The following is a 26,476-nucleotide window of genomic DNA, read 5'->3' as shown; positions in this document are numbered from 1 at the left end:
AGATATTTTAGGAATCTCCATTTTCCAGTACCACTTCTGAGATTCAAGAAAAACCTGCACAGCATTTGGGAGAGCCAAACAGTAATTTATTTTCTTTTTTTTTTTTGAATATTCAGCGCAGGGTCGGAGCTCTGTACCACCGACGGAGCGCAGGCCCTGGCCCGCCCAGGGGCGCTCTAGCGGCGAGGCGGGGCCGCTCCCGCTCTAAGATGGCGGCACCGGCACCACGTGGTGCGCGCTGAGGCGCGGGCGGGGCTCGGGCGGGCGCTGGTGATATGGCGGCGGCGGCGGCGGGCACGGGGAGCGAGGGCGAGAGGAGCGATGAAGCGGAGGAAGACGAGGTGGAGGTTGGTGCCCGCCGACATCCCCCCCAGCCTTAGGGGAAGGGGCCGGCCCCCCGCGGGGTGTGTCCCGCCCGTGGCCCCCGCCTGGCCTTGCCCGGCCCGCCCCTTCTCCGCCTGCTCGGCAGGGCAGGCAGTAATGGGGCCCAGTGTGGCTGTGCCCGGGCTGGCGGCGGGGCTGGGCACAGAGCGAGCGCTTTTCCCTGGGTCCGGCGGGTTTTTCTGCCCCCGCAGCGGTGCCGTCGCCAGAGCTACGTGGTTCTGGCGGTTCTGCTGCAGGTTTTCTGCAAAAGGGCGCTGTCAGAAAGAGGTCTTCCAGTTTCACTTGCTTCCTGACCTCATAAAATCATAGAACGGTTTGGGTTGGAAGGGACTTTACAGATCACCTAGTTCCAACCCCCCCTGCCGGGCAGGGATGCCACCCACTAGACCAGATTGCTCAGAACGCCATCCAGCCTGGCCTTGAACGCTTCCGGGGATGGGGCATCCACAGCTGCGCTGGGCAGCATGTTCCAGTGCCTCATCGCCCTCACAATGAAGAATTTCTTCCTAATATCTAATCTAAACCCACCCTCTTTCAGTTTAAAGCCATTCACCCTTGTCCTGTTATTACATGCCCTTGTAAAAAGTCCCTCTCCAGCTTGTAGTTCCCTTTAGGTACTGGAAGTTGCTGTAAGGTGTGCCTAGAGCCTTCTGTTCCCCACGCAGAACAATCCCAACTCAGCCTTTCCTCGTAGGATAGGTGTTCCAACCCTCTAATCATCTTGGTGGTCCTCTTCTGGACTCACTCCAGCAAAATCCTAAACCACAAACTTAATCTTCTATTATTATGTATATTTATGCATGTGTAGTAGATGGTGACTCTTAAAAGCTCTTGTTTTCCTTGAATATTTTTCAAGGCAGCCGTTTTTTTGCTTTGTTTTTGCATTTTGCTTACTCAAAATTGTAAGGAATTGCATATAGGAATTAATTTCAGAACAATATGTTATAAAAAGTAACTGTTTCAGTTAACACATTGCTTAACCTCCCCTGTGATGTCATATTTAGGTATGCACTAAGGCTTTAGGAAAAAAAGTTAGTTTGGAATATGCAACTGGTCATATTGTTATAATTCATAAATCACCATATTGATGCTCATTTTTCAAGGGTGGAGAAAAGAGCTCCATTCCTATCTAGGAAGAAAAGGCCAGGAAATTCATGTGTGAAACGGGTGTCTGATGGATCACTACGTTTCCCTGGGTATTACAAGAGCTGTCTGTCTCTTGATGAACTGTCCAATAATTCCCATTTGGGGTCTGTTTATTCTGAAGGTCTGGGTCTTTGTATGCTGTTCTGTTTGGTTTGACTGACTGTTTGGTTTGGGTTGTGTTTGGGGGGGCTTTTTTTTTTTCCCCTGAATTCAGTTATCTGTTACAGGTGTACATTATAAACTTATCTTGTAGGAGCAGCTGGTCATGGTGGAACTATCAGGAATTATTGATTCAGACTTCTTAGAAAAATGTGAAAACAAATGCAAGATTTTGGTGAGTGATTACAGCACAATAGGAAAGGGGTAAGTCATTAGGGATGTGAACAAGGGACTGACACTGCTTCTAAACTTCTTGACATTAATAACATATCAAATCTTTGATAGAGAATTACATGCACTGTACTTGGCTGGATATTGTGGGCTCTATTTCAGAAACAGCATAAGGTCTTTCAATATAGTATTGTGTAAATATAAGGAAACTTTTTCAGAAGTATGTATAAGTTAGTACCAGTATCTGCTCCGATTTCAAGCTCTAAGTTATTTTTTGAAAATTATGTATTTCACATTAAAAATGTGATTTTCATTTAAAAATATATATTGCTAAGCACCCTTCTTCAAATAACTTAAATACAAGTCAAAATCTTTCTGATTTGCACTGTATTTACAATGTGTTTTTTTGCAGAGACTGCCTGGCAAGTTCAAGTTTTGTAAAGGATAACTGGTTATTAAGCATTTGGTAAACAGTTTTGGATGTTGTTTGCTTCACTGTGAGGTTATTATAAGAATCTGGTTTACCTGTCCTTTTCCTTTTGAGTTGTTTAATCACTTTCTCAGTATAGGACAGATGCTATTTGCCCTTCAAACCCTATGTAGACTATGAGAGCTGTCTAGATAGTACTAGTGCTATTGATTTGCAAATACCTTCTGAAAGTAGACCTTTATTACAGACAGAAAAGATGGAAGAGAACATCTGAGTGTGCCACAGATCAGAATATATGTGGGGTGGTAAAGTCAATTTTGAATGTCTAAAATGTAGAAACAATCAAAATTCATAAATTATCCATCTTTGGATGGATATGCTTTTATAAACATATAAGTTTTCCTAGATCTGCCCTAATTCTCTTGAAATGTATTACACATGTGATTCATTACTGGTGGCTGAAATGGCATATGCTTCAGTAGTGTTAATGGGATTCTTTTAAATGTTGTGCTTTGAGATTCTCTTGTAATTATCCTGTGTGATATGCTGTATTTTATGGAATTTACCATATAGTGGAATTTACCATATAGCATCTGCTTATCTTCATGTCCTGAATAATTCTGATGTTCACAAGGTACTATTCAAAGCCATTTTGCCTTAATTAGTGTAGTCTGTTCAGACATTGTTTTTTACCAATCTATAATCTATAAGTATAAATCATATTAAGAGATAATACATTATATTATCATATATATATATAAGAGATATATAATGGGATCCTGGCTCGTGTATTTGGAAAACCTGTGCTGTAGAGGAAGGGAATGAGCTGATAGAAGTACTGCCTTACCCTCCCACTCCTTGTTTAACAAAATGCAATAACAACACTTTCCAACTCCTTCACGATATAGACACAGAAATCACAGAAGCTTCTGTGACCCAGCAATTCCACTTCTTGTGCTGATGCAATGGTTTATGCTGGACTTCTTCACCTTGTGTATTTTCCAAAGGCTTTTGAAAGTTTCTAGAATTTGCATTAATTGGAGCTTAGAAAATAACGTCTTTTTCGTGCAGACACATACATTTTTGTTAATTTGAAATTGAAGTTACATTAATTTCCTAGAGGAAATAAACAGTAACTTAAATAAACTGTAACTTAAATAACCATTGGCTGCAGTTTGATCTAAATTTATTTTAACATACTAGAGCATTTCCTATGACAGTTCTATACTAGGTTCTGCTACGATTACTAGAAGGGTATTATCTGCTATATTTTTGTATTTAATATAGTTAAAGTGACACGTTTGATAGTCTGAAAAAATGTCATTACATTTTATTAACAGTGCACTGATTCTACAGTAAGATTGGCTGAACCCTTTGTAGCAGTTGTTATCACTGCTTAACTAAGCCTCCTAAAAAACAAAGAAAACTCCTTCTCCCCCCATCCCAGATGTTTAACGTTGCAGAAGACCTCAGGGTCAATTGTAATGCTAAAAATACTTTTATTACATTTTTTTGAAAACTAATAAATATTAATTTAATTGCATGTTTTTTCACAAGTCTGCTAGCTTCTGTAAAATCATATCCTCTGCAGAAATCTCTTGTCCACTTCCATAAATCCTGTTTTAAAGGTGTACTTATCTTCATATGAACCTGGCAGTTTGAGAAAGCTTTACAGACTGGAATCCATTCCTTTAATAACTAAAGAAACTTTATCTTGCATTTACTTATTTTGTTCTTTTTACCTTATGGTTTGGAGTTTTGGTCCAACTATCTTTACAAGGAATTGATGTAATCTAGATTCTACTATGTCTGTCTTCTCTGATTGTATAGCGAGAAATTTGCCTGGGCTAATAGAGACTTGACAACTGTGCAATTTTGTCCCTCTTTTTGTAGGGAATAGAGACAGAGAAGCCCATTTTACAAGTGGACAGATATGTATTTGCAGGAGAATATGAAGGTAGGAAAAATTACGATGAATACAGTCTCTCCTTTTTCATGTGACCCAGAGAGCTTTCTTAACACTAGTTCATTGTCCTGCAATTGGTCCTATGAGATGCTGAAGTTCTGGGTGGTTGTATAACACCATACAGAGCAGCAGCAGTCTGAGTTCACTGCTAAATTAACCGTGCATCTGTGGTACTTCCTGGGAAGTAGGCCTGGAAGCTGACTCCAGGGTGCACCAGCTAGTATGTCAGCAGACAGACATATGGGACATAAAACACCTTAAAGTAAGTGCCTGTTGTCTCCTGTGTAAGCAGGACTGACGTGTTGTACAATCTGTAGTTCTCTCGTTTGCCTTACGGTGACAACGGTGGCCTGGAAGAAATGGTCTGGGATCCTCCTGTGATACTCCTGTCTGTTCCTGAGTTGGCGGTGTGCTTACTAGTGCCTTTGTGAGGGGCTGGAAATCGGAACATTCCCGGAGTTGGGCCAGTGGGTACAGTGTCTGCAGCTGATATAAGTTGGTCTCTAAGACTTTCTCACTTTGATTTACGTAGATACCTTGGGAACCTGTGTGGTTTTTGAAGAAAACACAGAGCACGGTAATTGTTGTGATTTAATGTCCTGTTCATTGTGGTAGCTGGGGAGGTTGAAAATACTTATTTCAGTTGATAGTGGAATTCACTATAATGATTGGGGTCTGGGTATTGTTTTTTCTCCTCTCTTCTTAGTAGATGCGGAAGGCAACCAAAAAGTACAGCTGAAATACAAGTGTCACACAGTGAAGAAGTTGAACATGACACGGACCCTTCTGACAGAAAAGAAGGAAGGAGAAGAGAATGTTGGTTAGTGCCTTTATGCATACAGACATGGATGACATATGTTTGGGAATGTCAGCCTTTATTAAGTGTTTGATTCAAGAGCATGTAGAAAGTTAAAGGAGCTTTCTTCTTTAGGCAGCAAATATATATATTTAAATGCAAAAGTAAAAAACACACATGGAAAGAGGAGAGAGATACTCCTCCTGACCAGTGCTGTCTCCAGAAATGGTTAGTAGGAGACTCCTACAAAAGAGTTTAAGAGCAGGGCAAACACGTGCTGATGTATCCTGGTATATTTTTCTGTCATCTAAAAGTTTTGAAATTGGACATGTTGTTTAGTAGTTCTTTGTTGATTTTGGTTTTTCCTACTTTCATCAATTTTTCTAATTAGTTTTTGAGTCTCTGTGATTGTTGAAAATAGTAGTAAGAAGTTCCATGTTGTATGTACTAGAACTGAATTGTACTTTCTGAATTTACAGTTAAATGCAAATGAGTTCAACTTGCAACAACATACCTAGAAGACAATTCATATTGATTTTTATTGTGTAGGCAGAACTCAGTGCTCATATTTTTTTTTTATTTTAGTGGTGCTTTTTTGTACAGAAGTCGGTACTTTTACATAGTGAAATACTGAGTATCCTACTATATATAGTAGTATTCATTAGCAGTATCCTATTGCATTTAATTGCTTTTTTCACTCAAGTCAGCGTTACTGAGTCATATTTTAAGAATATGTAGCCATTTTACATTAAATCTGAACAGTCAGCTGGACATTGGTCATAGGGGATATAAAATGAAATGTCATCTACAATCTAACCAAACATCAGCATTCTTATCAGCACCATGTACCGTTTCTTCTCTCCATATATTTAACTATTAAACAAACTATTATTTTTAAAGTACAATAGACTAGAGAATATTTTCCTTAATAAAAAGGCCTTTTTTTGTTCTGGAACAGCAATAATGATGATACTTGCTGAAAAATGTTTTTGTTTCTGTACCCTAACAGAAGTTTAATGTTGTGCATGCAGAGTAACTACCACGTCTTGTGAATTGACAACATGTAATGCATAAAAATTGAAGTGGGAGGGGAATCCCAGTTCTATTTAAGGTCTGTTCCAAGAGACACCTGAGTTTCAAGGAATGATTCAAATTCTTGCACTAATTCTAATGTCATTCCTTATCATATTGCCAGATGTTCTAAAATTTAGGTGAAGAAACATTCTGTTCTCTTTATTGCATTTGTAAAATATTTTCTCAGCATTTTGAATTATGTTTCAGTTATTTTAAGAGTCTAAGGGTGGTGTCAGACACTTAAATACAACAGGAACTCCCATACTGGATCAGAACAAATGTGGTTTTATTCCTGTATTGTATTTCTAACTGTGGACAATAGTAAATCATAGAATCATAGAATGGCCTGAGTTCAAAGGCACCATCTAGTTCCAACCCTCCTGCCATGGGCAGGGACCCTTTCCACTAGACCAGATTGTTCAGAACCCCATCCAACCTGGCCTTAAACGTTTCCAGGGATGGGGCATCCACAACTGCACTAGGCAACATGTTCTGGTACCTCACCACCCTCACAGTAAAGAATTTCTTCCTAATATCTAATCTAAACCCACCCTCCTTCAGTTTAAAGCCATTCCCCCTTGTCCTATCACTACATGACTATTTACTACTTGTAAATAGTCCTTCTCCATATTTATTGTAGGCTCCCTTTAGATACTGGAAGGCCACAATTAGGTCACTTAAGCCTTCTCTTTTCCAGGCTGAACAATCCCAATTCTCTCAGCCTTTCCTTGTATGAGAGGTGCTCCATCCCTCTAATCATCTTGGTGGCCTGCCTCTAGACTTGCCCCAACAGGTCGATGTCCTTCCTGATCTGGTATAAATGGGTCTATAAGAAGTAGTAGGAGGGGACATACACATGAGTAATTTTTTTTTTTTTTTGCTATCCTTCTGGTATTCAGCAGTTCATCAGTACCCTGACGAAAGTTCTCATTTGGACTACTATGTCTTTAGTCCATAAACGCTCTGTCATTTTTACTTGCTTTTTGAACCTGTTTATACTTTTGACTTCTTCCATTTTTATGACAGTTTTCAAATCACATTTCTGTTTGAAAAAAGTGCAACTTTACTGTGGGTGTTCCTGATTGTTTGTTTGCTTTTGTGGTTGTTACAAATATGTGATCTGGTGTGCTTTCAATGAGTGTATGTTATTTATTTTGTCATCAGAATTAGGAGATAAGTCAGTCCCTACTTGTTTTCCCAGGCCAGCCTTATAAAGAGCTGTCTCCTCTGAGTAGAATTCTAGTCTCTGTCTTTTGTTGCAATTGTTTTATGATTTTTGTAGTTGTTGGTTACTTGGCTTCCCTTTCCCTGTATAGCTAACTTGACTCACCAATTCTTGTTTCTCTTTTCTAGTTTTACAGTGTGGGTTGAGCAGAACAGCACTCATGATATGGACATAGCATAGTTTGTATCTTGCTGTTCGTGCTTTTCATTACTTTCCTAATAATTTTATCTCCCTCATGACTGCACTTTAGAGATGGAGCTGGTGACATAAGGAACCTTGCACAATGCCTCCAGTATCTGGATAAGAACCTGTAGCTATATGTCTTGGAGAAGTTGGTTTAGCCTGTGCATGTGTTGTTAATTTATCAACAGTCAAGTTTCTCTTCATTTTAAGATGGTCTTTCTTTACCAAATATCTTCCTGTTATTTGTAGCCTTGTTTACAAGGAAGATGAGTGGTTTAAGCCCCGCACAAGGCTTGCAACAAAAATTAGTGTTGGTTCAAACTCTTGAAAGATATCCTTTTGTCCTAAGCGGTTCTTTTACTTAGATGTTCGTCAGGCTCAGCCTTAATAACAGTGAACTTAGCTAAGAAAAAACTGCTGTTAACTCTTAACTCCTTTTGTCACTAATACAAGTTTTCCTTCTTTGCATCAGGTGGAGTGGAGTGGTTACAGATCAAGGACAGAGATTTTTCCTACAGCAGGCCTAATATGATTTGCAGTTTTATGCGTGAAAAGGATGATTCTGAGGAGTCAGGCCAGACCCAAGACAAATTGACTGAAGAGTCAGAAGGAGAGGTGAGTGGTGAAGGAAACTCTGACATGAATTGTGATCTGGAAAAGCAGCACACCTTGGAAATAGATGCTTCTATTCCTCTGCCTGATAGCCCTGCTTCTGGGACAGAGGAATCTCCTTCTGGAAATACTGCCTTAGAGGATGTCCCTTCATGATATCAACTCTGATCTTGTCATGATTTTTTCACAGAATTAACAGGCCAACTTTTACAGGCTATGACATGATTTCCACTTTATCTGAGCAATTAATAATGGAAAAACAGACATTGTGTTCTTGTGCATTGCTTTTGTGTTTGAAATACAGTGGGAAGGGCTGAAGTGTTTTTAAAAAACTGATTTGAAATGTATGTATCTCTACCTCAAACTTGAACAAGGGGAAATGGTTACATAATTAAAAGAAACTCATAACTTAGAAAAATGTTGATGTCTGGAACATTTTGTAAAAATTAAAAAACATCACTGTTTAAAATAAAGTCTTGAATTTTTCAAATATAGCTTCCCCTTGTGTGTTGTATTCAGCTGCATACGTGTTTGCTCTTGTTTGATTTTTTTTTTTCCTTTCAGTAACTGCAGTACAAGTGTCCCTTCTGTTGACTGTTTGAATAGCAGATTGCTTAGTTTGGATTTTCTCTAGTGTCCTTTGTCTCCTTGATGGATCTTAGAAATCCTTCATGTGGGAAGGGACTTTAGGAGGTCTCTAATCTAGCTTCTTATATAAAATAGGGTCAACACTGAATTCAGGGCAAGTTGTTCAGGTCTTTGTCCACTCAAGTTTTGAAAACCCCTGCAAACTTGTCAGCAACTGAAACCTAGGTCTTCAAGAGGCATCTGTCACTCTCCTTCCCTCATTTTGTACGTTATACAAAAGGAAGTGCGGTCCCCTCCCTTTTTATTTTTCCTCCCAGTAATTTCTTGGCTCTAATATTCTCCTCTGCCATTTTTCTAAAGGTTTTTATACTTAAGATCCTGTACCCATGCATCAGTGGTCCCCAAACTGGTCCACGGAAATGTATTGTGGTGCCTAGCTACTCTGTGGGTTGACACTGCATAATGCTACATAATTTATAGTCACCCACCGTTTTATATCACAGTCGAGTGTGTGGTGCACTCAGAATAATGTTTTTAAAAGCACAACATTTTTTTAAACAGAAAACATTTTCTTCCTGACCTTTCTATCTTCCTACCTTTGTTTGCCTCCCTCAAAACAGTAGTGAGGATGGGAACTGCAGTAGTGAGGATGGGAACACCTAACTAATTCCAGAATAATTATGGAATAGTTTAATTAGTAATGATCAGAGAAGTTCACTCCCAGCGTCGTTCACAGCACAGGATCAGTAAAGACAAGTCATCAAAAACACAGCAGTTGCAAACCATCAATCCCACTATTCTGCTTTTGCTATGTAGAAGCAACTTGAATCAAAGGGGAAAGGGAGGCAGGGAGAGGAAGCTGAAGAAGAAGAGGGACCATGTTCTGTATGCCTCCAGCCTGGGTAAGGATCTTTTACATGGTAGTGTCTGCGCTTGAGGTTTCAGGGGGACTGCTCAGTCGTCTCTCTGGCTTTAACTGCAACCATGGAAGTTTAAAAGCATCCTTCAGACTTGATTTGTGTGGTGCTGATAGAGGATAATTATAACTGGAATAATGATCTTGGGAATGTTATGAACTGATGAAACACGTGCTCTTGTTTGCTGGGGGGAGCGTTTGCGGAGCTGGGCTGCACTTGCTGACAGCTGAATCTCCTGCAGAGGAGGCTGGGTGGGTGGCAGGTTCTGCATGCTTGCCATGGCCCCTTGAGAACAGAGAGGTGCTTCCAAGAGTTTGTTCTCTGTCAGAATGCAACTCTATCTCATGTTTTCTTAACCAATTGCCAAGTCTGTCACTATGTATGTGTGAGCTTTTTTCCTTATGTACAAGGAACATTCTAGCAGAATTGGTTTCTGGCCTTTTTACCAATTTTGTAGAAAAAAAGGCCCAGCAAGTTGTTTATTTGAAATGTAGTTAAAAATTGGTGGGCATGGGGGACAGAATCACAGAATATGCTGAGTTGGAAGGGACCCACCTGGATCATCCCAGTCCAACTCCCAGCTCCACACAGGACCATTCCCAAGAGTCACACCATGTGCCTGAGAGTATCATCCAAATGCTTCTTTAACTCCGTCACACTTGATGCTGTGACCACTTCCCTGGGGAGCCTGTTCCAGTACCCAACCACCCTCTGGATGAAGAACCTTTCCCTAATACCCAACAGAACCTCCCCGACACAGCTTCAGGCCATTCCCTTGGGTCCTGTCGCTGGTCACCACAGAGTGCCTGCCCCTCCTCTTCCCCTCGTGAGGAAGCTGCAGTGAGGTCTCCCCTCAGTCTCCTCCAGGCTGAACAGACCAAGTGACCTCAGCCGCTCCCCGTACGGCTCCCGCTCCAAGCCCTTCTCCATGTGGGACGACTGACCCTGTGGGCTCAGCCGGATGCCGGCTCCCCGCAGCCCTGCCCCGCGCACGCGCATTGCCCGGCCCGGCGCGCTCCCTCCCTCCCTCCCGCCCGCTCCCGGCGGACGTGACGCGACGGACGGCGGTGCCCGCCCGTCCTTCCGCACGTGAGGCGGCGGCGATGGAGCCGCTGGACCGCGTCGTGTGAGTGTGCCAGGGGTCTCCTCCCGGCCTGGGCGGCCTCCGAGCTTTGCTGCCTCCCCGGGCTCTGGGAAGCGAGAGCGGGCGGCTGCGGGGCTGTGGGGAGGGTCGCGGAGGGGAAGTCAGCAGAGAGAAAAGCCCTCTGCAAAACATGCGGGAAGGAGGAAAACGGAGCGCTGCCGTCTTTTTAGTGATGGCCAGTCAGCCCTTACTCAGTTAGTGGCTTAAAGGAGTCGCGGTGCCCAGCTGGTATTGAATTTGTGTGTTGCTGTATACCTGAGAGAACTGTCTTCGTCTCTGCTGGAAGTTTCATTGGTGCCAGCGACAGGACGAGGAGCAATGGCCATAAAGTAAAACACAGGAAGTTTCACCTCAACACGAGGAAGAACTTCTTTAGATTGAGAGTGGCAGAGCACTGGAACAGGCTGCCCAGGGAGATCATGGAGTCTCTCTCTCTCTCTGGAGACATCCAAAACCCACCTGGATGCGTTTCTGTTTTACCTTCTCCAGGTGACCCTGCCTTGGCAGGAAGGTTGGATTAGATGATTTCCAGAGGTCCCTTCCAACCCTAATTTTTCTGTGGTCCTGTGATACCTGTGTGTTTGGGGGTTTTGTTTGTTTTCAAAAAGAAATTAAAAAATAATATTTCACGGAGAAGATAATCTGGTGGAGAAATGTATTTCTGAAGCCATGTGGTTACTGATTTATATAAGCTGTGTGCCCCTGCTAAGGCTGATGTATTTCACCTGACTGATGCCCTGCTCTCTGTTTCCTGCCAACAGATGTGCCATACTCTTCCCAGAAGCAAGTCTCTGGCTTGGGAAGGGAGCTGGTGTGAGGGGAAGCTTCCAGCCTGTCAGTAGGCTGGGAATCCTGGTATATCTTAACGTCTAAATTAGGAGAAACTGAAAAGTACAAGACTGTAAAATCACCTTTTGTACCTGGGGGGGACAGAGAGGAAGAGGAGTGGCAGTAAAACACGTTCATCTGAGACTGGGCTTTTGGCATTGATTGTATTTCTGCTGGTTGGGATTAGTTTGAGTCATTGAAACAAGTTACTTGAACACAGCTTGTTCCAATTCTAGTTGGTTTCACTGTTTTCTGTGGTGTCAGGTGTTGTTACTAATATTAAGTTATTAACTATTAATTTATTGTTACAGGAAGCCTAAAACTAAGAGAGCAAAAAGATTTCTTGAGAAGAGAGAACCCAAGCTTAACGAAAATACAAAAAATGCTATGCTCATAAGAGGGGGAAATGCAAACTTAACAGTGACTGCAGTGCTTAAAGATATTGTAAGTTTTGAACATAGTGTGCAATCTTCCTTTCTCTTTCTTACAGTTTGCATGTTCTCTGCTGGACTGTCAGTATTTTCATACTCTCCCTGTACCCCAAATCTCAGATTGACCAGTACTGCAAAGGTGTCATTACCTGCTTATTGATGGAGATTATTTTCTTCCAATTTCTTCTTTGCCAGAAATTTTGAGCTTGCTCTCTTATTTTTTCCACAATTGTCCAGTATATAAAGTGAAGTTCTGCCAAGTCCCTTTGAAAACAAGAGGATTAGGTACAGGACTGGGACTGTATCACACAGCTAAGTCATATCCCAGAATCCTGTAAACTGCTTGTATGTATTGATATGGAGCTTTCAGCCTCTCCTAAAACTTTAAGTTACCAATCCTGTCTCCTAAGTCCATAGCTGAAAAACATAGCTGTTCCTACACTCTTTTCTTACTTTGCTTTGTTGTTTTCTTACCATCTTATGCTGCTGTTTGTCCTCATATCCCTAGAAGCAGAGGGATTCCTTTACATGACTTTGATTTCAGCTGCTTCTCAGTTTCTACAAATAACTCCTTCAATTAATTTGAAACCAAGATTGTCACCAACATGTTGGTGTTACTATCAGTAGGCTTTTTGAGGTGCCTTCTTCTAGACTGATTTGCACAAACAGTTACTGTTTCATGTGATCATGTAAGTTGTAGGGTTATAGCAAAAACAGTGCTGGGCACGCTTCAGAGATGACATGTGTTTAACTTTGTGTTTTGCAGTATGCTGTGAAGAAGCCTTTTGCTGTCCTGTATAAAAAGTAAGTGATCTCACTTTGACGTCTCTGAGTCTTCTGACAGACAGACAGCTTTTGGTAATTTCAGACCGTGAATAAAGATGCTGGCCAGCATGGGGGCTTGAACAATGACAAGGGTCACCTGAGGTGGCTGAGATTGATCATCATTTTGAATAGACTGGAAACAAGCTACACATGATCAGCCTTGATGCTGAGCCCTGTTCTGTGGCAGGTGGTATGGAGCAGGATTCAGTTATAAGTCTTACTCAAAACGGGAACCCAATATCTGTATGGCTGTAGTGCAGAGACAATCGTAATTGCTAAATTTAGTGTTGAATGAACAGGCAAAGGCAACTGTTCATGGAGTGTCACTGGTGGTGATGGTAGTCTGGAAGTCTATTAATATGACTTGTGGTTTGAACTCTGACTGAGCCTCTACTGCTGGAGTTTCAGTAGAATGCAGAACTTTATTATTATTGGAGAACTAAGTAGAAGTGGCTATCTGAGCCTGTTGTCTTTTTTTTTTTTCTTCTAACTTTTTGTTTTTCCTCTCCTCTCAGGAAAAATATTACCAGGCCTTTTGAGGATCAAACATCATTGGTAAGTATAAACAATGTTTTCTCTTACAACATTTTTGAGCAGGCTCATGTGCCAAAAGATGAACCATCAGGGAAGAAGACTAGCCTGGCTGAACAGAGAGCTTTGGCTGGAACTCAGAGATAAAAAGAGCCTGTATCACCTTTGGAAGAAGAGGCAGACAACTCAGGAACATTACAAGCCATTACAAGGATGTTGTGAGGGTATGCAGGGAGAAAGTTTGAAAGGCCCAAGCCTAACTAGAATTTTATCTGGTTACTGCCATAAAAGACAGTTAAAATTGTTTTTACAAATACATCAACAGCAAAGCGAGGGTTAAGGAGAACCTCCATCCTTACTGGATGCAGGACGAAATGTAAAGACAAAGGATGAGGAAGAGGCTGAGGTACTTAATGCCTTCTTTGCCTCAGTCTTTTAATAGCAACACCGGTTGCTCTCTGGGTACCCAGACCTCTGAGCTGGAAGACAGGGACAAGGAGCAGAACGAAGCTCCCATAATCCAGGAGGAAATGGTTGGTGACCTGTTACACCACTTGAACACGCACATGTATGGGGGGGGCTACATGGGATCCCATCCAAGGTTAATCAGGGGGCTGGTGGAAAAGCTCACCAAGCCCCTTTCAATCATTTAGCAGCAGTCCTGGCTAACTGGGGAGGTCTCAGTTGACTGGAGATTAACCAGTGTGATGCCCATCTACAAGAAGGGCTGGAAGGAGGATCTGGGGAACTACAGGCCTGTCAGCCTGACCTCAGTGCTGGGTAAGGTCACAGAACAGACCATATTGAGCACTATCACACAGTATGTGCAGAACAACCAGGGGATCGGGCCCAGCCAGCATGGGTTTGTGAAAGCAGGTCCTGCTTGACCAACTTGATTTCCTTCTGAGAGGGTGACCTGCTTAGTGGATGAGGGAAAGGTAGTGGATGTTGTCTACCTGGACAATAATAAAGCCATTGGCACTGTGTCCCACAGGATTCTCCTAGAGAAACTGGCTGCTTGTGGCTTGGACAGGTGCACTGTTCACTGGGTAAAAACCTGGCTGGTTGGCTGGGCCCAGAGGATCGTGGTGAATGGTGCCACATGCAGCTGGTGGCTGGTCACCAGTGGGGTTCCCCGGGGCTCAGTATTGGGGCCAGCCCTGTTCTATGTCTTTATTGATGATCTGGACGAGGGGATGGAGTGCATCCTCAGTCAGTTTGAAGACGACACCAAGTTGGGTGGGAGTGTTGACCTGCTTGAGACTTGGCAGGGTCTGCAGAGGAATCTGGAGTGGCTGGATTGATGGGCTGGAGCCAGTTGTATGAGGTTCAACAAGGTGAAGGGCAGAGTCCTGCACTTGGCTCACAACAACCCCATGCAGCGTTACAAGCTGGGGCAAAAGTAGCTGGAAAGCTGCCAAGCAGAAAATCAGAGCCTAGAAAGGCATAGAAAGTCAAATAAAGTTAGTTTGTGGGGGTTTTTTCACTTGGTTACAGGCATTTTTTTAAAAGGGCAACTTTGCAATGTATGTGTTGTTGCAGTATATGCAGGACACATGAGGCATTTGAGTTTTTTGCATCTCTTTAATATACAGCTATTAGAGAGTGTATAGATATCAACACACAGTAATTAACAGAGCTGTATGAGCACGTTTCAAGGGGAGTCCCCTCTGGTCTGTTCTTGGCCTGTCCAGAGTCAGCATTTTTCAGGGACCTGGTGACAAAACTCTGTGCTGAGCTGTGTGATTTGTACATGCAATAAATCCAACCTCTCCAGGTGTCTCTCGACCTCCCAGAGGGACAGAGCTGCTGTGTCCTCTCTGAGCCAATGCTGTTGCAGGAGTGGGAGGAGTTGAAGTGTCCTTTTCTGCTTCACAACTGCTAGGTGCAGGTATATGCTTCTGGGGAGTACTGGATAAATAGTGTATGTGTGTGTATCACAGAACCATTGATACACAAAATGAGGAGCTGCCCTGAGAAGCAGCAGTGTATAAAAAGACTTTGGAGCTGGACATCCTCAAAAAGAACTACTGTAATATTGGCTCTGGACATAATATCATAATAGGTTCTCTATCTACTCCACCTGGAAAAAAGATCTTCTCTATGATCGTCACTACTGGCTTGGTTTTACGTAGCATCTTAATCTTAAATAATAAATTGACAGGAAGTTGCTCTGTAGTAGGACTCTTGTGGTGAGTGTGAGAAGGTTAGATATTTAAAGATATTCATAGACTTGCTGTTGAGGAAATTAACTGATTGTTCAGAAGCTGTTAGGCAAAGCTAATAGGCTACGTAAAGTTTAGCTGGGTAACTAAAATGAGGCATTACTACTGCACCCAGCTTGCAAATACTTACTCTTCAGGCAAAGAGAAGTGGATGAAAGTATCTTATGTAAAAGTAAATAACGAGAAATTATGAAAAATGGTGTTACAGATAAAATGACAAGAAAAAAATTGGCCTGGGTTGGCCTTTAAGATGCAGTGGAAAATAAAAAAAAAATAAAATTATTTGAACTGATGCCGTGGGATGTTGATGCTAAAAAATAACTCCAGAGCAGTTAATTAGAAGTGAGATAAGGAAAGGGTTTAATTATGCCAAGGCAATGGATGTTACACGACGCACCATCTATCCAATCCCCAATGTGTCCACCCTGTGGCCTTTGCTCCGATCCGCCCCGGGTCCACCCCGTGAGAATTGAGTCGGGGGGCTTTTCGGGACCACCTCTTCATCAATCTTCACCATCTTCAGAGCACAAAGGGTACATATTCACCTAATTCTTGACTCTGTTTTGTTATTCAGGCCCTGATATGCTGTTTTCTAAACAGTATAGGCCTTGCCTTGACAAAAGATTAAACATTGCCACTGAATTCAGGGGTAGGTTTGATACGGGGAGCACAGAATGGGGTAAGAGGGTTAAGGAATGTGTAAACTAAGGGTGCTGCAGGGTAGAGGGACAAGGGAGTGAGGGTTGCTGCTTTCAGAATCTACCTCTACTACTTATAAAACTTATAAGGCCTACAAAAATTAGAAAAATAAAAAACTATTATAGGGGCTTAAGGCATCAGAACCTTGAATCCAGCTGCCAATTTTAACTTAAGTGGACCTAGACATGCTCGAAACTCTTCTGGTAAGTGCAGTAGCTCTTCTCATTAAACAGCTCCTAAACTCACAGGTTTGTGATCTTATACCTTTGCAGGATATTTTAAACCCTACAACTTATAACTCATGGGTTTTGTTCTTTTCCTCAATTGCAGGAATTTTTTTCCAAGAAATCAGATTGTTCTCTGTTTCTGTTTGGCTGTCATAACAAGAAGCGACCTAACAACCTGATAATAGGTAATATGTCTCCCTTCGGTTTTTATTGGGATGACAGGTGTAGTTTTCAGTGAATATTTAAATAGCTGCATATTCTTGTTTTACTCTCACAGGTCGCATGTTTGACTATCATGTCCTGGACATGATTGAGCTAGGCGTGGAGAAGTTTGTATCTCTAAAAGATGTCAAGGTAAGGAATCACTAATCTAGTATTTCAGTGACACCTACTGGTGGATTTTTGGTGCATTTTTTTTTTGTTTAAAAAAGTGTTTCGTGCAGTATGTGAGGATTGGTAATTTGTGTACTCCAAAACGTTAATTTTATGCTCTGCTTTTTAATTTATTTTGGTTGTTTTAAGCAAGCTTGCGACTTTCTTTGCAAATTATGTTTTAGTCTTGGTTTATTTCTAGTATTTTCCTTTTAATTAAAGAGCTACATTTACAAAATTGTCAGATTCTGCCCATGGTTCCTATATAAACTGGTGCAATCTTTGAAAACTGAAATCCTTGTTCACAAATTATAACCAAAGAGAATCACTCTGCTGACTGAGATAATTCCAGAACTTTATTTAGTTTTTAGTAGCACATAAATGCCATTTTCCAGGGAACTATACTTAATTCAGATGAGGAGCTAACATCTTTATTATTTAAACACAGAGAAAATTCACATTTTTGGCTGTGGTAGGCTCATTTTGACAAGACTAAAACGTATTTCATATGTGTGTACTTCTGTATCAAGCAGTTCATGCACTGGAAAAATAAGTAATTTTTATGGTACTTATTACAGTGTATAAATTGGTAGAGCAGTTCAGAAGGATAGTGAAGAAATTATGGTTTATAAATGTGAATCCTTCCCTTGAAGTCAGATTGTAGTGTGTCTTTATAACACTGTTTGTAACAGGGAAGTTACAGTTAAATAAATGTACCTGTTTTCCAGAATTAAAATTATGTGATTGACTAAACTGTTCTTTTAGCCTTTCTCGTGTACTCTCCAATGTCAGAAGCAGAATAAACTTGTTTGCCTCTAATTTTAGTTTTCTTGTTATTAACTGCAGTCAAATTCACTCTTTTTTTTTTCCACTGGAAGCTGTTATCTTATACATTTTATAGTAAAGAAACCCTCTTTCTTTAATCCAGAACAAAGAATAATACAATTCACCCTTTTGAAAACAAAGTCCCTCCATACATTTGCAGCATTGTTCAGTGAAAAAAAAAGTGTCTTTTCTGTCTGCAGTGATCATAGGTCCCCACAGCGTTTCATTCAGTGTTGAATGGCTAACCACCTAAGTCAATAATATGTTCCTTAACACAGTCTGAAGTTTTGTTGTTTTAAAATTCTTATTCCATAGAACAGTAAATGTCCTGAAGGAACAAAACCTATGTTGATATTTGCTGGTGACGTGTTTGATGTAAATGAAGAATACAGAAGACTGAAGAGCCTTCTTATTGGTCAGTATTTTGATTATTTAAACAGTAGGATTGCATAAATCTGTAGTAATGGGATCTATTGGGAAATGATGGTTTGTCAAAAAATGTTTGCTTATGTTCAGCACAGAAAGAAAACAAGAGTAGGCACTTGTAACTTTCATGTCACACTAAATTAAAGTTAACCAATCATGACTCTTAGAGGGGAAAAAAAAGACTAGCCTAAAAGACTCTGAAATTGAAAGTTTGGATTCGTAAAATTCATTACTTTGATTATGGGAAAACTGTCATTTTTCAAAATGTCTTGACCTTGTAATTGTACTGAATTGTCACTTTTCTAACCAAATAATATTTTTGAAGTATCTAAAATGAAACCAGTGGATTAAGTTCAGAAAGTCCGATATTTTTGCTTACAGAAAAGTCAGATCAGTATATTTGAGCTTCTGTTTTGTAATGAAAGCATTTTCTGTTGGAAATTCCACCAGTTCTAACAAATGTGCCATTGATTAGAGTACTTGGAAAGAACATGTGCAGTAAAAGTCAGCTGCAGATAATTGCTGTGGCCTAACTTCAAGGCAGGCCTGGAGCTTAGGAAACAAACTGGCCTTTCTTACTATCTCAAGGTTGGAGGCTCTGAAAGATAAAGCACATTGTAGCTCAGTCAGACATAGAGGTCATAGGGTACTGTGTCTCTTGACACTTAATGCATCTTACTTGGTAGAACTAGACCTAATAAGTAGGGTGGTGTGTTTTTTCTTTTTAATAGGTTTCCTAAAAGTAGATTACTTATTTTTTTAAGCTCTGATAAAATACTGAAACTGGCCCAATAACAGTCTTGTTCTTTCAGTTCCATTCTTGGTTTTCTAGGCAAACAATTGTTCTTTAGAAATAGACCTTAAAAATGAAATTTTTTTTTCCTTAGTATTATAATTCCTTAAAGCAAGGTGTCTCATCTGGAATGAGACTGAAAGGGAGCAGAAGAGGAGGAAATTTTCATCCTCTCCATACAGCTGTCTGGTTCTTGGGGATGGGTGAAAGGCTAGTGACTGAGCTTTATAAGTCTTTGAAATTGTGTGAATACTGAATACAAAGATAAGTGAGTTTTAATACCACATGTTTATGTTGTTGTAAATGAGTATTTATACTGCAGGAAGCAGGTGCATTTATTTTCTGAAGTGTTTTTTGTTCAGGCAATCTCACAGAATCAGCTAGGCTGATTAAGGCCTCTGAGATCACCAAGTCCAACCTATGACCAAACAGCACCTTGTCAGCTAGACCATGGCACTAAGTACCACATGCAGTGTTTTCTTAAACACCTTCAGGGACAGTGACTCCACCACCTCCCTGGGCACCCCATGATCAAACAGCTTAAATGGGAGGCATGCATAGCAAGATAGTTACCCAATAACTAAGTAATTCGTCCTGTCCTTTTTCTTTGTTCATCTGTCCTTTCTGCTCTCCTATTTATTTGCTGTTAATGACTCTGCAGTCAAATGTACTCTACACCCAATCATTCTTCTTGAGTATATGCCAAAGTACTCAAGGTCTTAATTGTTCTGCTGACTTTTGTGAAATAACTGGATGCAAAGCAATAGACAAAGGAGAAGGTTAAGGAGAGTAAAGACTTGAAGGTATTACTAATCAATTAAAATCATTTGGGTAATAATTTGACCTGCTTCAAAACTGGCCTTAACTGATAGGGAAGAATTGATTCATTCTGTTTCTGCTAAAGATGGTGCCTTTAACCTGCCACTTGATTGCTAAGAAAGATAGAAAAATGTCTTTGTGACAACAGCAGCAAATATTTTGTTGCTGTACCAGTATTGTTGGGATCCCAGAGGGAATATTAGATAGCTAGCAGCTTCTTGTTGCCAAAGCACTGTGATGCCAGTGATGCTGGTGAACAACCAAGCTTTCATTGGCTTTTGTGATACCAAAGGGACTAATGCATGTTTGGAATATCATCTTAACAGCAGTTTCTTTTTAAAAATAAAGGCAAGGGTGATTTATTGTCTTCATGGTAACCAAAACCTATAGTCTGGTTAAACTGTGAAGTGGAAGAATTTATTTAGGAGAAATAAATGACAGCTGCATTTTCCTTAGAGACCTGGAAGACAAAGACATCCCATTCTTTCACTTTTGGTTTTCATTGCCCTCTGATGTGGTAGTGTAGGAGTTAATTTACAATATAAGTCTTTGGAATACAGTTCATGAAATTCTAATAACTTTTAATATAAAATGTTTTAACTCTTACAACACTGCCTGCTTGCCAGTTCTGTTATTACACACCCATTTTATCCTAAAAATGGCTAGACACTATAGGGCTTGCTTATATACTTTCTAAAACGTTGGTTTGCAGGAGACTTCTGCAATTTTAGATTGACTGTGACCTTGTTCTGCATGCAGCCTTCCTCACACAGACTTTTTTTGAGTGTTTCAAAAGATTTGTGGGCTCCTTCTGGCCAATAAAGGGCATGGCTGGGAAATGTCTGGGATAGAGTTTAACTGCCTTAATGCTAACTATAGCTACATAGAATACAGTGTTACCAGCTCTTAGATACAAATTGATATAGAAAAAACTGCATAGACTTACGTTCCAAAATAATTTAGAAATTTAATCTGGAAATGGAAAGGTCCTGTGAAGCTCTCTGCAGGAAAGAGTAAATTAAAAGTTCTAGAAACATGTTTGAGGACAAGAGGGAGAGAGAACTAGGAATGGAAAGAAGGGAGAAAGCAAGTCTGTAATCCAACCAAAGCCAAAGTTGTAAATTAGAAGTACATTAAAAAAAACTTCAACTCTCTGGGTATACTGAAGTGTAAGGTTTCTGCAGTTCTTCAGTGTTGCCAGGAAACAGAAATTCCTGACCACCTGCGTTTATTGGAAGAGATCATCCTGTGGGTAAAAGGATGTATGATGCCACAGGAAAATATGAAGGGGAGGTGTTGCCAATTAAACCACTGTAAATGTAAACTGCAGAGAACTAGTTGAAGGGGAAAAAATATGCCACAATCAAACAAAATGTTTTATTTGCAACTTTTCCTCTAACTACAAGCTCGACTCAAAAGAAGAGGAAAGAGAGTATTTAATTGACCAAGGAAATTTCCTGGCCTGACTCCAGCTGGTATTTGCCAGCAAGACTTTGTTTTGGATGTCACTCCAGTGCTGATTCTCTTGAAAAAAGGTAGTGGAGGAAAGGACAACTAGCCAAGGGATCTGAAAATGGGACAGAGCAGGAAAGACTGATGTGTTTTGCATCTGTTAGCGGTTCTCCTATGTTTCAGCATTGCCCTGTCGTGTTTATTAGCACACCTTGTTCCCTTGGTCAAGGTCACATTCTTTCTCCACGCTCTGCATATGTTGGACAGATTGCTGTGCTCCTTGCAAGCTCTCTGATTGCACAGTATATTTTCATAGCTTGATATAAGAACCTCGCTACAGGCAGCTTATTATTTAATCCGTGTGTTTCAGTGTTCTCTTTGCAAACTAAGCGAGTATTTCAAGTGCCTTAATTTTATAGATGTGTTGCTTATTAAATAGAGAAAACATTAGATTTAATGACAAATATTGTTCTACCTAGAGGACAAAAGTGCCTTGTTGTGAGGGATGTATGAAAGAAATTATACATTCAAAGGTTTTTCCCAAGTCAGAGAGAGAGAGTGTAAACAAGAGTAAGAGTAAACAAGATACAGTTTCAATCTGTTGTGTAATGGTTTTGATGCCTCTTTCTGTTCTTCCAAATCTGGCTATGATTAAGAACCAAGTATCAGGTTTGAATGATGTCTTTAAACAGACACCTGAGCGAATGGCTTCTTTGTACTGATCTGTACAAAGATCTGATTATTAGCTCACTATTTACTAACCTAAACACAAGATAATTTTTTTTTTCCTGATTTTAGAGCTGAATATTTAAAAGAATAGACAATGCAATTATTCCAATTAGCTTAATAATGTGAAGTTACTGCTCTGAAAGTACCTTTGCTCTTTTCCATGTACTTACTTTTAGATAGTGTATATTGCTACCACATTATCTCTGGGAAGTCACTGTGGTCCTGTCAGGATTTCTACACACGTTTGGATTCACCAGTGCACACTAGCACGTGCACTGAACTTTCTCTCTTGTGTTTTGGCCAGGCTGCAGTTTTAGGTAGCGACTATTTTGTGAAATTCCCACTGAACATCCAGCTTTTCTAGGCCATCCCTTGCATAGTCTTGCTTAGTTAGGTGCAGGAAAAATATCCTTATAGGAATGGAGTTCCCATCAGTGATGTGGGTCTGTTTTGAGATAAACCAGTTTGTTATAGCCATCTGTTGGTTTTATTCTCAGCCAAGGAACCTGGCACTTTACTCTTTTTAAATACTCTTTCAGATTTCTTCAGAGGTCCTACTGTGCCCAGTATTCGTCTGGCTGGTTTAGAGTACGTTCTGCATTTCACAGCTGTAGATGGCAAAATTTACATGCGAAGCTATAAGTAAGTATGTGTTTTATTTATTTGGTTTTTGGTACACTTGTCAGCTTTCCCCCAAATTTAACGCATAGTTGTGTAATTGAACTGGCTTGAGCTGCATTTAAAACATGCAGTGTGTAGAAGTGCTCCAGCGTAACACAGAGTAACTCGTACTGCAGAAGGAAAACACTTGAGTCCTAAAATCTGCTGTTTCCTTCCTTGTTGAGCTCCTCCTTCTAGCTTGGATTAGTAAGGTGATGTGAATTAACTTGGTGGATTCTGAGTACTGTGTAAGACTTCAGAGACTTAACCTGTTCTCAGGTTGGTTTCCAGGACTCTCCTCACTTAGGTGTTTGCTGGAGAGCGACAGGTGGTAGGCTGCAGCCAGAGATACACAAGGAAAAACAGAAGAAGGCAGGACACGACAATCTTTCTTGCTGTGTTGGTGTTCACCCTCAGGTTCATGACCTGCCTTAGGAGGCTGTGAACATTCATGGCTTGTGTTCCATGCGATTTTGATTTCTCTTATTACAAAATCACTTTAATCAGTCTCATTCTAAAAACAAAAAACCAAAACACTTCCTCAGATAGTGCTCAGGTTATTTTGCTGTAAATGATAATAAATATTTTTCATGTCTGTTAATACCAAGGGTGCTGTTTTGAATTTGAGGAGTAATATGGCTTTCAGGGTACTGGGACTGAGTTTTAACAGTAATACTGATTATATTGGTCTCATTAAAAAAAACCAGACAAACAACCAACATTAGCCAGGTATTTTTTGGGTATGTTGAAATAATAGTGGGACAGATTTTGTATTTTATGAATTGTTTTTGACAGATGTCTTTCTTGATAATAGAGTTAGTGGTAGCAGTTGATTTCTGTTTTGAACTGCAAGATTGAACCTGCCCTTCAGGAAGATGGATAATTCTTTATCACTTGGGACAATATTTATTTTGGTTGTTTTTCCCCTTCTAGAGTACTTCTGAAGAAATCTGGCTGTAAAATACCTAGAATTGAACTGGAAGAGATGGGACCTTCATTAGATCTGGTTATGAGGAGGACACATTTAGCTTCAGATGACCTTTATAAGCTATCTTTAAAACAACCAAAAGCCCTGAAGGTATGTACCTTCGAAAGTGCATTACTTTCAGCTCTATCTGTAAAGAAGAAAAAAACCTGAAGTATTACTTATTGTATGTTTGACCAAAGCTGACTTTTAGATCAGCTGAGATTTCTAGGGCCACAGCACTTCTGTGGTGATCAGCTGGCATCCAAACTCTCCTCTGGAAGCACTTAGAACATACAGCACAAATCTTCATCTCTAAACTCTAGACAACGTGTGAGGCCTTGCTTTTGGGCACTTGATTCTCGCCAGAGCTCCTGGGACTCTACTCAGAAATAATAACATTGTTCTTTCCTTACAGCCTAAGAAGAAGAAGAATATCTCCCATGATGTGTTTGGTACAACTTATGGTCGAATCCACATGCAGAAGCAAGATCTTAGTAAACTGCAGACGCGGAAAATGAAAGGGTTAAAAAAGAGACCAGCAGAGAAGTTGGCTGAAGATGGCGGGGCTACTCCCAAAAAGTCAAAATCAGCTTGATAGCCTGGAACAGCTTTGAAAACTCACTGTACCTGCAAATTTAGTATCTATATGTATATATATATACGTAGTAATATAGGTTGTCAGACATAAAAGATTTAGCTGCTGTTAACTTTAGTTTTATAAAAAACACCTTTTGAATCATTTGTCATTTTAAAGGCAACATTGGGGTATTCAGCTTTAACATGGGACTTGGTTATTTAAAATAAAAAATGTGATATGACTTCCTTAGTTTTCCAAAGCTGAGTATTTGTTCTCTTGGTATTAACAACTATAGTTGTTAATAGTCAAGCAGGTGACTCATTTCCCAAACAGTTTTCACAGAATGGTTTGGTTTGGAAGGGACCTTAAAGACCATCTAGTTGCAACCCCCCCTGCCTTGGGCAGGGACACCTTCCACTAGACCAGGCTACTCAAGGCCCCATCCAACCTGGCCTTGAACACTTCTGAGGATGGGGCATCCCCAAGTTGTCGTGGGCAACCTGTTCCAGTGCCTCACCACCCTCAGAGTGAAGAATTTCTTTCTAATACCTAATCTAAACCTACTCTCAGTTTAAAGCCATTCCCCCTTGTCCTGTCACCACATGCTCCTATAAGAAGTCCCTCTCCAGCTCTCTTGCAGGCTGCCATTAGTACTGGAAGGTGCTATAAGGTCTCCCTGGAGCCTTCTCTTCTCCAGATTGAACAGCCTCAATTCTCAGCCTGTTGCCATAGGAGAGATGCTCCACCCCCCTGATCATCTTTGTGGCCCTCCTCTGGGCTTGCTTCAATAGGTTCGCATCCTTGTTGTGTTGGGGGCTCCAGAGCTGGATGCAGTACTCCAGGTGTGATCTCAGAAGCATGGAGTAGAGGTGCAGAATCTGTTCCCTCAGTCTGCTTGTCCCACTGCTTTTGATGCAGCCCAGGATATGGTTGTGCTTCTGGGCTGTGAGCACACATTGCTGACTCATGTTGAGCTTCTTGTCCACCAACACCCCCAAGTCCTTCTCAATCTTTTCATCCCTCAGCCTGTATTTGTGCTTGGGATTGCTCCAACCCAGGTGCAGGACCTTGCACTTGGCCTTGTTGAACTTCATGAGGTTTGCACAGTCCCACCTCTCCAGCCTGTCCAGGTCCCTCTGGATGGCATCCCTTCCCTCCAGCATGTCAACCTCACCACACAGCTTGGTGTCATTGGCAGACTTGCTGAGGGTGCACTGTCCATGTTGCTGACAAAGATGTTAAACAGCACCAGCCCCAGTACTGACCCCTGAGGGGCATCTTCACTTGGGACACCATCCCCTCCTTGTTGAGAACAAGGTCCATCATACCACCTCTCCTTGTTGGCTGCTCTATCACTTGGAATTTGTCATCAGTGCACTCCAGGAATCTCATGGATTACTTATGTCCTGCTGTGCTGTCCCTCCAACCACCCTTGAGGTGGTTGAAGTCCCCTGTGATGACCAGGGCTTGTGAAGGTGAGGTTACCCCAGCTGTCTATAGAGAGACTCATCCACTCGGTGTTTCTGGTCAGGCAACCCAGTATAATGTCACCTGTCTCAGCCCTCTCTTTAATCCTTACCCATAAGCTTTTGGTTGGCTCCTCATCCATCCCCAGGTGGAGTTCCCTGCGCTCCCTGATCACTGATCACATCCTCATCTCTGCTGCGTGCCTTCCTAAAGAGCCTGTATCCTTTCATTCCAACCCTGCAGTTGTGGGAGCCATCCCACTAGGTCTCAGTGATGAAAATGAGATCATAGCCCTGCAGGTGTGTGCACGTCTTTAACTCTTCTTATTTATCTCCCATGCTCTGTGTGTTAGCATAGAGGCATTTAAATTGGATCTCCAAATAAGTGACTTACTGATAGCAGTCGCTGAAATTCCTCGGTGCTGCCCCTCAGGTGCTCTCCTGTTGACCTGCAATCCTTCTCCAGCCTTTAGGCATCTCTTGCTGGCATCAAACTGGAAAGAGTGGGATAAATTGAGTTTCCCTTCCCCCAGTAACTTCAGTTTTATTGCTATTACGTTGGGAACCTTTCATCAATCAGTTCTTCTTGAAATTCTGTGCAGGACCAGAGCAGTGTATGTGCATAATATACACTTCTCTGTTCATTTATTGTTTATGTATTTCAGGTTTTGCACAACTGCAACACTCAATAAACCACAAACCATTTTCTAAAGTGTGAACTCAATACGTGTCTGATGCCATGCTATGCTTTTAACTATTGCATCAAGCCCTGCTTTACACTGGCAGAATCAGGAATGATTAAGGTGTTTTTACTGTGTTCATCACCATG

General features: G+C 41.1%; 2 protein-coding genes across 4 annotated transcripts; both read left to right on the top strand.

Annotated features, from left to right (window-relative positions):
- The first annotated feature begins 250 nt into the window (after window positions 1–250).
- Window positions 251–8,636, top strand: GTF3C6 (general transcription factor IIIC subunit 6). 3 transcript variants are annotated; one of them, XM_032683443.1, is made up of 6 exons: window positions 251–347; window positions 1,784–1,864; window positions 4,184–4,247; window positions 4,789–4,833; window positions 4,966–5,076; window positions 8,007–8,636. In XM_032683443.1, the coding sequence occupies exons 1-6, from the start codon at window positions 276–278 to the stop codon at window positions 8,300–8,302; spliced, it is 669 nt and encodes a 222-aa protein (XP_032539334.1). In that variant the 5' UTR covers window positions 251–275; the 3' UTR covers window positions 8,303–8,636. The 3 variants fall into 3 exon arrangements, 2 of the variants coding, with proteins under 2 accessions (XP_032539334.1, XP_032539333.1); XM_032683442.1 differs by having other exon boundaries at window positions 4,963–5,076; XR_004356186.1 differs by having other exon boundaries at window positions 253–347; window positions 1,784–1,893.
- Window positions 8,637–10,680: 2,044 nt separating this feature from the next.
- On the top strand, window positions 10,681–24,440 carry RPF2 (ribosome production factor 2 homolog). Its single transcript, XM_032683441.1, has 10 exons — window positions 10,681–10,777; window positions 11,935–12,067; window positions 12,821–12,858; window positions 13,395–13,434; window positions 16,665–16,746; window positions 16,839–16,915; window positions 18,074–18,173; window positions 22,517–22,619; window positions 23,571–23,715; window positions 24,020–24,440. The coding sequence occupies exons 1-10, from the start codon at window positions 10,755–10,757 to the stop codon at window positions 24,197–24,199; spliced, it is 921 nt and encodes a 306-aa protein (XP_032539332.1). The 5' UTR covers window positions 10,681–10,754; the 3' UTR covers window positions 24,200–24,440.
- Window positions 24,441–26,476: the final 2,036 nt, after the last annotated feature.

Source organism: Chiroxiphia lanceolata, chromosome 3, assembly GCF_009829145.1.
Source record: "Chiroxiphia lanceolata isolate bChiLan1 chromosome 3, bChiLan1.pri, whole genome shotgun sequence".
Lineage (NCBI taxonomy): Eukaryota > Metazoa > Chordata > Aves > Passeriformes > Pipridae > Chiroxiphia > Chiroxiphia lanceolata.
The sequence above is the reverse complement of the archived record's forward strand: the minus strand, read 5'-3'. Positions and strand labels throughout refer to the sequence as shown.

Coding starts and splice junctions, on each gene's coding strand:
- GTF3C6 (XM_032683442.1), top strand. CDS start 276: ATGGCGGCGGCGGCGGCGGGCACGGGGAGCGAGGGCGAGAGGAGCGAT. Junction 348..1,783: donor CGGAGGAAGACGAGGTGGAG/GTTGGTGCCCGC, acceptor CTTATCTTGTAG/GAGCAGCTGGTCATGGTGGA. Junction 1,865..4,183: donor AAAACAAATGCAAGATTTTG/GTGAGTGATTAC, acceptor CTCTTTTTGTAG/GGAATAGAGACAGAGAAGCC.
- RPF2 (XM_032683441.1), top strand. CDS start 10,755: ATGGAGCCGCTGGACCGCGTCGT. Junction 10,778..11,934: donor GAGCCGCTGGACCGCGTCGT/GTGAGTGTGCCA, acceptor TTATTGTTACAG/GAAGCCTAAAACTAAGAGAG. Junction 12,068..12,820: donor CTGCAGTGCTTAAAGATATT/GTAAGTTTTGAA, acceptor TGTGTTTTGCAG/TATGCTGTGAAGAAGCCTTT.